The following is a 16,212-nucleotide window of genomic DNA, read 5'->3' as shown; positions in this document are numbered from 1 at the left end:
GCAGCATGCACTCTTAATGGTTGATTCATCTCTCCAGCCCCTATCTGCTTTCTTTCCACACTTAGCATATTGAACATTATTTTAGGAAAAATAATGAGTTTGGCAGATGTCAGCCGATGAAATAGGTCTTCTTATTTGACAGAGTTCCTCTTTAGAGACCACCATGTTCCTGGAACTATGCATCCTCTGGGTACCATCTTTAACACTGAAAATGACTCCTAGTTCTGCAAAGGCAAGCTTGACACTCATAGCCTTGCTTTCTGACTCTACTCGTTTCTACGTCCCCACCTGTCTCTAATAGATCACTTGGCTAGTCCCGTCTTAAAGCTGGACCCCTAACTATCGAGCACTTTCTAACTTGCACCCAGCATGCTTTTGAATAACTATTGAATACTCGGCTTTCTAACTTGCACCCAGCATGGCTTCCCACACATTCATCCGCTGACATCTGATACTGAGCATTTAAATTTTCCCAGCTTCAGTGTAAGGCCCTCTAAATAAATGTTCTTGTTGAATCCTGCAGCCGACAAGAAGTGGAACTTTGATCCATACTTCACAGAAAAGAAAACCAAAGTCTACAGAGTTTAAATGACACACCCAAGGTAGTAGCTACCAAGTCTGAGATGAAGACAGCCCATGGCTTTCCCACTGGGCAGGCAACGGCTCTAACCACTCTGCTTTCTTGCTTCTACTGAGGAAAGCTCGATGCTCAGGACGCAACAGCTTTCTCTTCAGTGACTCACGTAAAGTGGGACCACATTATCTTCACTTTTAATATAGTGTCTAAAACACGTATTTTATTTTACACTAAAAAAACCCTTAACTTTTCAAATATTTTGGTCCCTATAGACACAGTAACTGTTAACTGAGAGTCACCCTCCGTGTTGTTGGTGCCCTGCAGATGGGAAGCACCTTAGACTTTAAGTCCAAGAAATACAGAAAACTTCAGTTACCAAGCGTGTGAAGCCATGCCCTCCAAACATCCAAATGCTGGGGTCCACTAAAGCCTCAAGCCTAAGCATGGTGTCAGCGAGCCTACCCAGTCCCCACAGTTAAGTCATTCTGTTCACAAATGCCGATTGGCGTGTCATAGGCGCGTGATTTACCAGAAAGCAGACTCTCGAAGACCCATCATCGCCATTAATGTTGTAATGGATTGCCTTTCCTGGGTAACGTTGACGGATAAATAGTATATGAATGAAGAAAAGGAAATAACACAGAAGAAAATAAAGAAGTCAGTGGCGACTCCTCCTTGGGCAATAAAAGGCTGCATCTTCATGACCGAACCAATCACTGACATCAGCTCTTCCATCACTGAGTGGTTTGTTGTCACCTAAAGAGGGACATCAATGAGCAAATTATCATCTAGTTGCGAACCTTTCTTCAAACGGTAAGAAGGCATTGGCTTATAGCTCTTGGAATGTCCAAAGTTCTACCTGAAGTCCTTCGGTAGAAAAAGAAAATGTACTTGTTTTTAAAACTAACAGAGTAGCGCTTCAAATTAGATCTGCTTAGGAGTTTCTGATCAAAGTGGCTCCTCTTTTCCTCCGTAGGCAGCACACGATTTACTACCCCACAACAGACCCTGAACCTTATGATGGCTGTATGCCCATACTTCCACCTCTGTATTACCAGGACCTCTGCTTAAAATGACTGTGCTGTGTATATCTTTTTTAAGTGATCAGTACCCTGACACTACAGTCTGGATACAGAAGCTGTTTGGCATACCACGTTTGGTGCCTAAAAATATAATAATAATAATAATAATAATAATAATAATAACAACAACAACAACAACAACAACAACAACAACAAAATGAGATCATCTATATCTCCACCTATCGAAATGCATAAGACAACAGGCTTAGTACCCTTTCACTTAACACTCACCTCTATGATGCCAGCGTTAATGGCAGTCTGAAAGGCCACAAAGCCCTTTTCCCAGAAGACTGAATTTTCACAAACCATTTTGTTCTTGAATGGTTCACAGGGAGCTTCAAGAAAAGAAGACACAGCGGCTATTAGTGACCAGACAGTCTTCACTGTGGAATAAATGGAAACCTGTAATTCTCCAAAGCGTGTCTAAAATCTATAACAATGCAGTACATGATAAGGCTCATTGGTTCGGGCTATGGCGCATGCCCAAGGAGGACCAGGTTGCTTTGTCAACATCTTTAAAGATCAGATCTTGCCTGCTTTTCACTGGCTTGTTGCTGTCGCCTTCTGAGTACACAGTAGACTTGACCAAACATGTCTTTATTCAATCTCACTATATACTAGAAATACATACCAATAAAATTATGGGGTTTTTATGAAGAATAGAGGCTTTATTTAATAAGGATCGATCCGTTCTTGATTTGAAATTAACACAGGGGGCTGTGTCATTCATCTCAGCTCTGTTATGTGCCCGGGGGACTAAGACATAATAGCAATATCTACATTAATATAGTTTTTTTTTTTAAACAATGGCAACCTTACCTGTGTGGTCTTTGTGTTCTTTCGTCTTAGGGATCCTCTGACCCCATGAAAATTTCAAATGATATGAGAACGTATCCTTAAAGATGACTCTCACTGCATCTATTGAATAGTTTAAATTGAGTTCACTCATGCTGCTTTCGTCAGGACACGCCACGATTGTCCTTCCTGCCACGTGAAGAAAGGGAAGAGACCGTGAGCTTCCTGTATGGCCAACGACAGCATGCCACATTCAAGTGTGTACGGGTCACGTTGGGTTGGAGTTACTTTTCCCCTTAGACACCCGCACTTAGGATGAAGTGGGAGATTCCCAGTGTTCTATGGCAAACACCCTTTCTTTGAAGACGTATTCATCTTGTGTGTGTGACGTTTCACCGGTGCGTATGTGTGTGTCCCAGATGAGTGCCCGCTGCCAGAGGAACTCAGAAAAGAGCTTCCGAGTCGCTGGAACTGGAGTTATGGATGGTTATGAACCACTTCTTAATCTGATTCTTAAGAGATATGATCCTTTGCGCCAGACTACAAGAAGTCGTGTGTTGCTAGATTAGAGGCTCATAAGTTCCAATGGACTCTTATTAGGGCCCATTAGCCGCCATCAAGTAACTAGATCCGACCGTTCAATTGGAGTTTCAAATCAGCAGTGTCTAATGTCTTCTCTTTTTTTGTTTACTTACTAATAGAAAACATTTATAAAACAATAGTTTCTATTGTCCATTTGGATTGCAATCTGTAGCATAGGTCACATAGGGGTGATGGTGCTATTTCCCCTTAATTCACAAAATTTCATTATAAGAACTCATTTTTATTGACGTTTAATAAAAAAAAATGGTTAAATATTTCTTTCCTCCTCATCCTGAAAATGTGGGCTTAAAATATCTATTTGTTGAGATCTGACTCCTCACATAAGCAGAAGCCCTGTTTATATCAAATCAATTGTCAGGTCCTTTGACCTATCAGTACTGATGGTTTCCTGGCTATCTGGAAAGACAGGAACTCTCACCCCATAAAGTTCCTAGCCTAGACCTTTGCCTCTCCTTTCTTCCACCCTGAGACTCCTTGGTTTCAAGGTCATAGGGAGGGAGAAGGAGACTGCTCCCTGGGTATCTGTTTGACCTCTCCTAGCTTCTACACCTGACACCTATGAACAGCACTCTAGGACTATCCTGCTAGTACAACTACTAAAAACTGTTTTAGTTGCTATCATTAGATCTAAGGGGAGTCTCCTCATACTCTCTCAGATATCTCTTGGCTTCTTTGCCCTTATAGCAACCCGGCAGAAGGATGCCATGCCAGTCTGTGGGCTGCAAGAGTTTCTTCATCCATTACATGGTGGAATGCAGGGAACACTCTGACATCTGCTACGATTGTAAACACTGTCCCTGGGCATTTCTGCTACAACTCACTTTCTCCCTTGATTTTAACGTATTTGGAAGGATTACACAGATACACTGCCCCTGCCATTGAAGATCCCCAGCCTCTTCCCCAAACCACATATCTTGTTCTGGACTCATCTTATTCTGATATGCTTTATGAAGAATATCAACCCTCTTTTTGACGAACAATTGCTCAACTAGATTCCTGGAGCAAGATATCCTTCTTTACCTCAAAAATAATATCCAACAGGGCTGTTAATCACCTCTAGGAGTGTCAACCTTTAACACATTTTTTTCCTCACGAAAAACCTAAAGTGAATTTGTGTACGTTGAATAGGAAATGTTTTCCCGAACTCCCACAGAGCATACCTTTCATGAATGGAGCTAAGGCCGCTATGTTCATTATCTCATGGGTGGTTTCGGACTCAGGAGCAAACACAATAATATAATTAGAATCGTTAAAGTCGTCAACACGTCCCAGATCCATCATAGACATTTCAGGAGCGTCATGAACTTGATGCAAATTGGAGGATAATTGATATGCCAACAGTATTAGGAGAAATGAGAGAAGCCATTCCTAGATAGTAATGAAAGAGAAGAGGAGGAGGAGGGGGAGGGGGAGGAGGGGGAGGAGAAGGAGAAGGAGAAGGAGAAGGAGAAGGAGAAGGAGAAGGAGAAGGAGAAGAAGAAGAAGAAGAAGAAGAAGAAGAAGAAGAAGAAGAAGAAGAAGAAGAAGAAGAAGAAGAAGAAGAAGAAGAAGAAGAAGAAGAAGAAGAAGAAGAAAAATCAGGAAGTTTTCTACCACAAACAACTGAAACAATTTCAACCTGTTATATAGCTTGCATTCCATTTGAGTTTTCCCATCTTAAAGTAATTGACTCTCCTTTTGTTCTCTAAAGATCCATTTCATTTATGTGCATAAGTGATGTGTCCTCATGTATGTGTGTGTCTGGTGGATAGAAGACAGTGTCAGATCCAGTGGAACTGTAGTTACCATATGGCTGTAAGCAAGTATATGAGTGCTAGAAATGAAAGTCACATCCTCTTCAGGACCACCCAATTCCCTTAATGACTGAGCCATCTCTTCGGCCCATACCTTAGACCTTTCATCTGCATACTTTGTAACACGTGCACATGTAACGTGTAACATGTTCACCAAGACAGAGTTGTGACAGCTGTTCCATTTAAAACTGAAAGTGTTTTCTTATTTAACCATGCAAGGCAGAATACCGGTTAGGTCTAAATAGAGTCTCTTCAGGCTCTTCAGATATCCCATGGCTACATGAACAGCCACTCATCTGTATTTGAAAACGAAGGTGGCGTGGAATGGATCAGAACATCTATCAATAGAAGCAAGGTCTTACTTTGTTCTTCAGTCGCCTATGCATGGAAGAAGCAGCAAAATAATGCTCATCAAAAATAATTTTAGGGGCTGGAGAGATGGCTCAGTGGTTAAGAGCACTGACTGCTCTTTCTTCCAGAGGTCCTGAGTTCAATTCCCAGCAAGCACATGGTGGCTCATAACCATCTGTAATGGGATCAGATGCCCTCTTCTGGTATCTGAAGACAGCTACGGTGTACTCATATACATAAAATGAATGAAGCATTCCTTTTAAAAATAATAATTTTAAAGTTTTTTAAATGACAGTTACTGTATTCTGGAACTGGAAGCCCAGCACAATTCTTAAAGTAGGTTCTTGGCTTCTGTATTGATATTTACATGTCCATGGCTTTAGGCATAAAGTTCTGGTGTTTTTTATTCACTGACAATCTAAACACTCATCAAACATTTCTTGGATGAATACGCACACAGTTCATAGACTAGGGCATTAATTTGCTGATTCTTCTAATGAGTAGTTTTGTTTATGGCCATTGTGAATTCTGCAGAAAACACATTGAATCATTATTATGACAAAGAGAGAACTCGTACACTAAAGACCCAGAACGTCCTTCGCTCCCCTTTATATATAAGCACACTATTCCTTTCAGATAGACCTTATAGCCACCACATACTTTGTTGACTGGCGAGTGATATTTGCACACATGTATCATGTGAGGTCTGACATTTTCATTCATGCATACGCTGTGTAGTGAACACTGTATCTTCCTACAGTTTTATGACTTCTTTGTGGTGAGTACTTCCCCCCCCCAGGCAAAGTACCATTATCTTTATAAAAACTATTACGTTTTTTACATCTTTAATTATGTATGTGTTTGACAAACGTCATATCCGTTTATAGTATACAACATATTTCAATAAATGTCTCCTTTGCGGAGTGGTTAAACAAACCTAGGCTTCCTTGAATGTCACTTTTTTTTTAAACAAAATCACATGGATTGAATCTCTTCAAACGTGAAGAAAAATCAACCTACATGAGCACTTAGCTAGAGGTGCCCTCTGTATCATTGTAACCTTTATTGTTATTTAGAAATGATTACAATTTCTCATTTTGTGTTTAACTGTCACTCCATATACTTAGGGTAAAACGCAGTAAATAATTTCGTAGTGTCCATTTCGTTTCACACCACTCCTGCCCCACAGTACTGTACGTATTTAACCTAAGGTCCTTTCCTTAAAAATCACCTTTTTCATAATATATTTATCCGTGTTAATGTCTAAACACTAAGTTTGCCTCCATTTGCGTTTGAGAATTCACACTGGTGTGAACCTCAGTGAGTGGATAGTTCTCATGTTGTTGGTGTCACATATAGTCCTGAGAATTGTCTTGGGCATGGAAACACAGAGAAACAGGAGACTTCCAATAGTAGGTCACTGTGGAAGGGTATTTTGTGTCCCCCCCACCTTAGGTTACATTCTGAAGAAATTATGAACTAAAGTTAGCCTCTTTGACGTTGCTCTAAACTTCAGCGTCTATGCCTTTCATGAGATCCTAATTACCCAGATGCTAATTATTAACTCTTTAGTACAAAGATATAGCTTCATTTTTTTTTCTGCTTTTATAGTGACAATTCCCAGTGAGTCTACTCACACACTTGTGCATATGAAGAATGTTAACTGGTCTCAGCAGGTTTAAAATTAAATAATTAGCTAATTTTTTATTGGATTTTTTTTGCTTACATTTCAAGTATTATCCCTCTTCCCCCACCCAACAACCTACCCCTTTCTGCCTCCTGTCCTGACATTCCCCTACACTGGGGAAAGGGGCGGGGGTGGTCCAGCCTTGGCAGGACTTCTCCTCCCTCTGGGGCCCAACAAGGCCATCCTCTGCTACATATGCAGCTGGAGTCTTATGTCTGTTCATATAATACAGTTTCATTTTACAGGGCATTTCTCAATATGAGTTCTTTGAAAAATGTCTCTAGGAAGATATATTATGTTACATATTTAAAGTTTTTATTTGGAGAAAAAAAACAGTAGCAAAGTCCCCGACTTGAAAAATTCTAGCCTGTCCATTATATCTGCAACATATTAAAAAAGCAGTGGTTAATGATTATGTTGGTGTCACGGAGAAGGTGTCTTTTTTTCCCCTTTTCTAACCATGAGAACGTGTAGGTGCGGAACCATACCAGAAGCGTCTCTCTTCTCATCCTGAACTTCCTGAGCCAGTTCTTGCAGAGAAGAGCCCACATTTGCTGACCCAGTCTCAAGCGTCTCTTCCTCATTTTGACTTGTTTATTTTTTTTTAAAGGACATCAAGGAAGTAGATGTGAAAGTCTGAAATAGAAAACATTGTGCAATCAAGCCAGAAAGAAACATCTTAACAGCTGTTCCTAATTACCTGCCCTAGAGAAGAAGAATGCCAAAACAGAAAACAGGGGGGAAGAAAGGGGGGGCAGGGACAGGGACAGGGGCGGGGGGGGGGGGCAGGGGCAGGGGCAGGGGCAGGGGGACCAGGATGAGGGCAGGGGGGGGGGTGAGGCAGGGGGGGTGAGGGCGGGGTTGGGGGAGAAGTCAGGAATCTATTGAAAAAACTAAAAAAGGAAAACAATCGAGAGTCTTTTCTTCGATGGACTGACTCTTCAGAGACTTTAACAATGTCACATGCTGTCCCCATGAAACTTGGCAGCTAAGCTGTCTGAGCTTTGTGTAGGCTGGCGGAGGTCTCAAGTTACCCTGTCCATTAAGTTAGTTATAACTAATTACGAGTGGCTACTCGGCAGAACCCCACACAGTCATTTCTGCTCCTGAGTCTGTATCCGTGCTCAGTGACCTGTACTAAGACACTTGCATATGCAAATCACGCTGGCAGGGCATCAGAGAGCACACTTTTACAAACACTATCCAAATGTAACTGTAGGAATTAGGAGCAATGCATTGATAACTACTGCTCAACATAAGAAGTCTTTAGCAATAGGGTGCCAATCAAATCTTGTTTCTTTTTTTTAAAGAAAAAGTTCAATTATCTAACCATTATACAATGTATATATATGAATTCACACCATGAGCAATACATATTTCTAAATACATCCCGGAACTAAAGAGATCATTATCGAACGCAGTTTAAAAAGATTATCTTTGGCAGTAAGAAATAAGAGTGGAGGTCAGGAATGGAAAGGGACTTATAAGTCGAATGAAATAAGCAACAATAGAAAAGAGAGGTGCTTTGTATGTCATGACCTCAAAACAATGGTCAACTCACCCCTTTATTGACCTTTCATAATTAAAATTTGAAAAAAAAAATCTTGGGAAAACCACTAAAAAACCATAGGTCGATTGTATCTAAGTCCAAGGGAATGAAATAGAAATTCTAGATAATTTCATATTGCTTACGACCACCAGCTATATGAATATATAAATACTGCTATCAGCTAAATAAATAAACTCCAAGTAATAATGCCGTCAATAGGCTGTAACGATTGGAAGCTCCAATGTATACCAAACTATATTTCCAACTAAGAAACCAATACTGTGGCAAGCCTTGGTATCTAGAAGCAGAAAGATGTATTTTCCAAGTGGCAACTCTTCTTTCTTAGATAATTAAGAATATACTCAGGAAAATACTCATAGACCAGAGCAATTATATGATCTGATTGTCATGCATTAAGTCATTTGTTCCTGGCTGTTAAGACTTAAGTTATTCCATTGCACCCGTTCAGGTGAAACGCTGTTTGCTCGAGAAGGATAAAATACCTAGTTAGCATAAGTTGTTCTGAATAGCAAATTGCATGATTTAAAAATAATAGATTGGTCGTTAAAAGCCAGCCGCTTCCCAATCAGATGGTATTTCCCGTTACTCAGAAAGCATGCATTGCACCTCTTAGACTGTCTTATATATTTAGGATGATAAAGAGGGTCAGTGTAGCGCTTTCTAAGTTTTCCCAAATGCTCTTGAAATTGGTTAAACCAACTCAAAACTGGTAAAAATCTGGCATACTGATATTTACATCCCTCTGGCAATAAAAACTGAACACACACACACACACACACACACACACACACACACCATACACACACACACCACACACACACACACACACACACACAAAAGCAGCCCACATAATTTGAAAACAGCAAGAGGCAAACAAGCTACATTCCTTTCCACTTACCCACTTGCCTGTTCCGTGATATGTCCTGTTTATGCAAAATGCTTTAGTCTTGGGGTAAAACGGAAAGGTCTTAGTTCTCCGACTGCTATTCAGCCATCCGGTGTAAAATCCTCACAGGTTTGAAAAATCAAAACGACTTACTAGTAACTTCCTACACTTGGTGACTTCCAACGAAATGTTTCACAAGATTTTGCTGCCTCTGCTCGCCCATCACATTTAAGTGTTAACCGTGACAGTTTAGAGATTAACTTACTCTGAGGAAAGCTGAAGCAGAAATCTTCAAAAATTTTCATCCAGAGATCTGTGTCCCGGAGGAGAAGTCACATTTCTTCTTTTGAGTTGCTGCTACATCTTGGTTTTGATTTTCCTTATCACGGACGGTTCTGTTTTGCTCCGGTTTCTGAAGAGAATTCTTCTGAGGGCTCAGACTGGCTGCCAAATGCTCTGCTCGCACTCCTGGACTGGTTTTTTCTTTCTCTGCCTCCCGCCAGTTCCTCAGCAGGGAATCTGTGGTTGCAAATGGTTGGCTGGACAGACTGGAACGTTAGCAACTACCAAACCAGGAAGAAGCTGGGCTTTAATTTTTTTTTTTCCCCTTTTGGATTAAATTCACAAAAGGAGAGCGGATTCTCAAGAGTGCTTTAAAAAAAAAAAAAAAAAAAGTATAAAGGCCAGCTCGGAGAAGATAGAGCAGAAAAGAATTTCCTAAATTACAGAAATAAACACACAAGTAGGATACGATGCTGTCTCAAAGCCTTTCCTGGATTTTTTTTTTAAACTGAATCTACACGTGGCAATGGAGCAATGTGACTATTTTCAGGGTAAGAGGGTGCGTCTGGATTTTTACCCATACTGCATTGTGTGCATGCTGCTTGCACCACAGTTCTAACGTTAGAAAGCATAATATTGAGAGATTGTATTCTCAGCCTGAGGAGGCTCACCAAGTAAAGTCCTTACCTTGCAAGCATTAGGAACTGAGTTCGATTCCCCAAACCCATGTAATGTCAGGAGTATTGGCTTTGGGGGAATAAATTCATAGTGATGAGGCGGGAGGGAGGCAGGAGGATTACCTGGGGCTTGCTGCTAGTCCGCCTAGCCTTACTAATGATCCAACCAATAGGAGACCTTGTCTCTAAGGAGGTGGACGGACAACGTTTCTAAGGATGATAGCCAAGGGCCAAGGTTGTCTTCTGAACTTTATCTGAATGCGTACACATATGCAATATATCTGCCTCCGAAAAGGAGAGGTGGGGGAAGGGTAGGAAGAGATTGCTAAATTAGTTAACTTCTTGGGTCCCAGGAAGCAAGTTTCTCTGTCTCCAACCACTGGTTTTCCATATGTCCTGTTTGCTGTGTTATCAAATGTTTACAGCAGACAATGACCACATTATCACGAACATTTTGTGTGCACTACACAGATACTAAATATTCCTTCAATATTTATTCAAGCCTATCTACCCATTTGCTAATTATATTAGATCCAGAAATTGCTCTTCAAAATGCGTACGAGCACATTGAACTCATAATCCGTGAGAACAACAAGTTCTCTGATTGTTTCTGTATGCCTGCTGCCTTCTGTGTAATGTGTATTAGCACATTTAAGAACGCTGCTGACGTTTGTCTGCGCACTGTGATTTAGAAATAGTTTTATTTCTTAGTAATGAATAGATTTTCTCTTTCCTTGGGCTCAGGTGAACTGCAGACACGTGGGTTTCGTCTCGTATCCTCCTTAAATACATATTGTTTCTTGGAGAAAAAAAACATACTATGTGAGATAGCTCAGTTGTTAAGAGCACGTTCTGCTCTTACAAAAGACTGGCTTTGGTTCCCAGCACTGGCATGACGGTTCCAGGGAGATCGGATGCCCTCTTCTGGCCTCTATAGGCATTGCATGCACGTCAACTGGAGACATTTAGGCAAAACGCCCTCACACATAAAATGGAAATAAATAAACCTTTATATACATATATAGTAGGTGTGGCAGGTTGAATAGATATGGCTCATGCGTTTGAAAGCTTGACCCATAGGGAAGAGACACTATTAGCAAGTGTGGCCTTGTTGGAGTAGGTGTGGCCTTGTCAGAGTGGGTGTGGCCTTGTTGGAGGAAGTGCATCACGGTGGGGGTGGGCTTTGAGGTCTCCTATGCTCAAACTATGCCGGTTGTGGCGCACACTCTCCTTCTGCAGCTTGGTGTTCTGTTCCTGTCAGGGATGGTTTGACGATGGCCCGCTTACACTGAAAACACGGGAGTCCTTATGCTATCTGGCTCTGTATCTCTATCCGCCCTTACCTTGCACTGTGTACAACTCCAGGCACACGGAGCTGTAACTATGCTGTGCTACATCCACCCCCTCTGTTTCCTTCCTACGGTTAACCCCAAGTGAATAACCTTTGCCTCCAGAACACCCCTGTGAGGGCTGCACGCCGCTGCCAGGTGCTGTTGTGACGTAGTATCCACTCATTTCTCTATAAACTGGGAATGCTCATCCCTTACCACCTCGTGTAAAGATCCAGATACTAGGGGATGGGGAGATGACTCAGCGGTTAAGAGCACTGGCTGCTCTTCCAGAGACCCAGGGTTCAATTCCCAGCAACCACATGGCGGCTCACAACTACCCATAACTCTTGTTCCAGGGGATCCAACATCCTTACATAGATATACACGTAGTCAAAATACAAATGTACATAAAAAGAAATATTTAAACTAAGATCCAGAGAAAAGAAAACAAAACATATAGGAGCTGAAGAGACGGGTTCAATGAGCAACCTACTTTTGCAGAGGACCCGGATTTATAATACCTAAAGAAAAAAAAAAGAATCTGGAGTGTGCTTCTCACAGTTTGAAATATGAAAGTTGCTCAGAATATGTGTTTTGAGCTTAAAAGTATAGTGAAGAATATGAAATGGAGAAACAAAATATTATATTTTGCAATATGGTTATGAAAGATCTGTGTAGCAGCTAAAACCAAGTAGTAAGAAAAGGTTCTTTGTGGGTTCATTGCTGTCGGTGCTGCTAAGTGTAGGCTCTTACTAAATGACCTAACCTTAACCTCACACCAGTTTTCCTGTCTCACCCTCCCCAGGGCTGTAATTACAGGTAAGAGGCACCGTGCCTAGCTTGGTTTTGTCTTTTTTTAAAGATGAAACTCGAAGGAGCAATAAAGAGGCAGATGCAAAAATATGAGAAAATCAAGTAACAGAGTACTGGGTTTTAAATGGAGTAGACGGGCCTGGAGAGATGGCTCAGTGGTTAAGAGCACTGACTGCTCTTCCAGAGGTCCTGAGTTCAATTCCCAGCAACTATGTGGTGGCTCACAACCATCTGCAAGGGAATTTGATGCCCTCTTCTGGTGTGTCTGGAGGCAGTGACAGTGTAGTCATATACATGAAACAGATAATTTTTTAAAATGGGGTACGGATGATCATTACAGAGGAAACACAATATGGGAGAAGTCGAGAGATGAAGCATTGGGTTTTAAACACAGTAACAGCTCTGCCGTGCAAAGGGGAGACATAAGGGAGTGCCAGTGAAAGCCGAAGGGATACTAGTGAGCAGTGATGAAGCCTCTGGTCGAGCAAGCCAGATTCCCCCATGTTTGATGATGTAACTATGTGGGCTCTTCCACAATAGGATCTTACAATCAGGTTGTGTGTGTGTTGAGGGGGGAGGTTAGCCCAAAGTACTGGTAATGACCTATAATGTTTTATTCGAATGGGCGTCTATGCGATTATTTAGCCAACGGCTTAGAAGATATAGCCCATTTCTGGTTCTAGGCATTTTATTTGATAGCATATGATGTCTAGGCAGCATTATTTTCCCCATTATATAGTAACTCCATTTCATGTGTGTGTGTGTGTGTGTGTGTGTGTGTGTGATTTCTGTTTGGGTTTAGGTCCAATGTTTAAGAGAAAAAATACGAAATTGGGTGAGTAGTAGGGGATGGGAAACAACATGAACATATATATATATTTCCCGGAGCTGGGGACTGAACCCAGGGCCTTGTGCTTGCTAGGCAAGCACTCTGCCACTGAGCTAAATCCTCAACCCAAATATATATATTGATGATCACATTTAAAAGAAAAATTAAAACTTAGAGGATATTTAAATATGAAGTAACAATTTCAACAGAGAAACTTCTGTGTATGAAATAGAAAAGCAATAGGTGTGGTAAGCAATTGGGAAAAGTGTGAACTCTAAAAGTAAGAGATTTCTAGAAATAAAATTTCTAGGAATAATTTCTAGAAATGAGAGAGATTTGAAATTTACTTGGATAAGAGCTCCCAAGTCTGGTAAAACATTCTGCCGATGTAGGTGGTGCTACTCAACATAAAAGTGAAATTTTCTCCAAGGCAATGCCTCAAAACAATATATATTAATGAATCTGAGTGGGGGGTGGGCTCTAAAAGGCCTTTACCCCTCTCCAGAAGTTATGGCTGCTGGAAAAGTGTTATCTTCGTTTGAGCTTCTGTATCTAAATACCATGACCAAATCAACTTGGGAGGAAAGGTTTTATTTCATCTTACAATTTTCAAAGCACACTCTGTCACTGAGGGAAGTGACAGGAACTCTGGGCAGGGACCTGGAGGCAGGAACTGAAGCAGAGGGCATGGAGGAGTGCTGCTTGCTGGCTTGCTCACCATGGCTTGCACAACCTGCTTTCTTATACCATCCAAGACCACTTTCTCAGAGATAACACCTCCCACAGTGGGTTGGGCCCTCCCGTAATAATCATTAACTTGTAGCTTGTATCAAATTAACAAAAACAAACAAAACAATCTAGACAGAAGATAAGACTTTCTTTCACTGTAGCCACTGATAAATTGCCCATGCTGAGATAAACAACCCCCCCATCTTTGCCCATTCATATAACTCTATTTAAACTCAGTAACACACACACACACACACACACACACACACACAGTAGGAGGAGAACTAGACAGGAAGCAGAAAGAATACAGTGGGATTGTAAGTGGACAAGAGAAGGTAATGAGGATTAGCATGATAAACATATATTATACATGGGCATGATCAACATACATTGCACATGTGCATGATCAATATATTATACATGTGAATGATAACATACATTATACACATTATGATTGGCATGCATTATACATGTGCATGATCAACATACATTATACATGTGGATGAGCAACATACATTATGCATGTACATGATCAACACATATACATGCATGATCAACATGCTATATGTGTAGATGATTAACATACATTGTACATGTGGATGATCAACATACATTATACACATTATGATTTGCATGCATTATACATGCACATGATCAACATCCATTATGCATGTATATGATCAACACATATACATGTGCATGATCAACATACATTATATGTGTAGATGATTAACATACATTACACATGTGGATGATCAACATACATTATACTCATATATGATCAACATGCATTATGCATGTACATGATCAACACATATACATATGCATGATCATACATTATATGTGTAGATGATTAACATACATTATACATGTGGATGAAATCTAAGTTGATCAATAAAAAATTCACCTAAAAACTGAAATTAGTGAGCTGATGGAAATATTGGCTACCAAACTGATGAACATTGAAAGGCAAGTCAATATGATGATTGATAAGCCAGCTGAAAATATATTCTTATAAGGGTAGAATGAGCAATATATTTTCAGGAAAAAAATCCTGAGATTTCTGCCTTTCATGGTGACCTCTGAAGGAACTACTAACAATTTCCCTTGAAAGGAAGTAGCTTCGTGCACAAAACTTATGAATCCTTCCGTAAAAAAATAAATATTGGTGCACAGAATCACGCTTACTGAATTGTGGGAAGGTAGGAGGTGTAACAGAGAGCTGAAATATAAAACATGCCATTGGGAGGAGAGGAGTATGATCACGCCTAAATCCTCTATAAATCCTACAGTCGAAGATGAAGGCAAGGTGCTGACAAGTTTGGGGACTGCGGTGTCCGATGCGTTAGACGATAGCCCCAGGTAGGGATTTAAATATAAGTCTTTGTTAACTTAAAACGCATAATACTTAAAATCTAACCCTTTTAGCTCTAGAAAGTAAGCAGTTTGGAGGTCAGCATTTCTTTATTAACAAGAAAACTGAAGAGTTCATTATGTTTCTTGGACCCATCAAAGAAAACCATGACTCTGAAATCTACAGAAACTCTTCAACCGGACTGTTATCTCCTGAATGGTAACTACCGATTATTTACCATAGACTTGCAAATAGAACCTTTGGCTATAACGGTGGTACAGGCTGGTTGTCTCTTATGAGAAATGCTAAAGTGTTTGAGATTTTGAAATATCAGTCTGTGCATAATTAGACATCTTGGGTGTAGGACTTAATTCCTAGCATGCAATTCACTAATGTTTCCAATGCACCTTGTATACAAAGCCCAAAAGGTAATGTAATGCAATAGTTTTAATGAGCCTTGATTGGACCTTGACCCGTCACAGGTCAGGTAAGAAATTTTCAACTTGTAGCATACTTGAAATGTTTGCATCTCAACAAGTTCAACCTTCCAGATAGTGGTGTTCAACTGTGAAACACACCACTAAACTATTTCATTACATATGATTCCTGTAAGTGGGTAGTAAAAAGATTAAAGCACAAAAGTAAATGAACGAAGAATATAAACAACACAAATTTAAATGCAAATATATAATGTTTCAACATTAAGTTTGAAAGCAAAATAATTCCAATGTTATAACAGTAAATATAAGTAAATCGCTGGGAAATACATATACTGTATATGGTAACAACTCTACAAAAATGGATTAAAGAAAGCAAACAATTGAATTTTTATATGAAGGAACTATAGGGGCTC

At 40.3% G+C, this 16,212-nt stretch overlaps 1 protein-coding gene across 1 annotated transcript in view; it reads right to left on the bottom strand.

Moving 5' to 3' along the window:
* The window catches only part of Abca9 (ATP binding cassette subfamily A member 9), a 62,673-nt gene extending 55,171 nt beyond the window's left edge, over nucleotides 1-7,502 (bottom strand). Inside the window, exons 1-5 of the mRNA XM_032912305.1 lie at nucleotides 7,377-7,502; nucleotides 4,218-4,425; nucleotides 2,479-2,643; nucleotides 1,891-1,994; nucleotides 1,107-1,333 (exon numbers count right to left, since the gene is read on the bottom strand). Coding sequence (XP_032768196.1) covers nucleotides 1,107-1,333; nucleotides 1,891-1,994; nucleotides 2,479-2,643; nucleotides 4,218-4,425; nucleotides 7,377-7,472 — 800 coding nt within the window. The 5' untranslated portion in view covers nucleotides 7,473-7,502. The remainder of the gene's footprint in view (nucleotides 1-1,106; nucleotides 1,334-1,890; nucleotides 1,995-2,478; nucleotides 2,644-4,217; nucleotides 4,426-7,376) is intronic.
* Between the last annotated feature and the right edge of the window lie 8,710 nt (nucleotides 7,503-16,212).

The sequence above is a fragment of the Rattus rattus genome, chromosome 9 (genome assembly GCF_011064425.1).
Source record: "Rattus rattus isolate New Zealand chromosome 9, Rrattus_CSIRO_v1, whole genome shotgun sequence".
Classification (NCBI taxonomy): Eukaryota; Metazoa; Chordata; class Mammalia; order Rodentia; family Muridae; genus Rattus; species Rattus rattus.
Note: the sequence above shows the minus strand (reverse complement) of the source record. Positions and strands in the feature narration are given on the sequence as shown.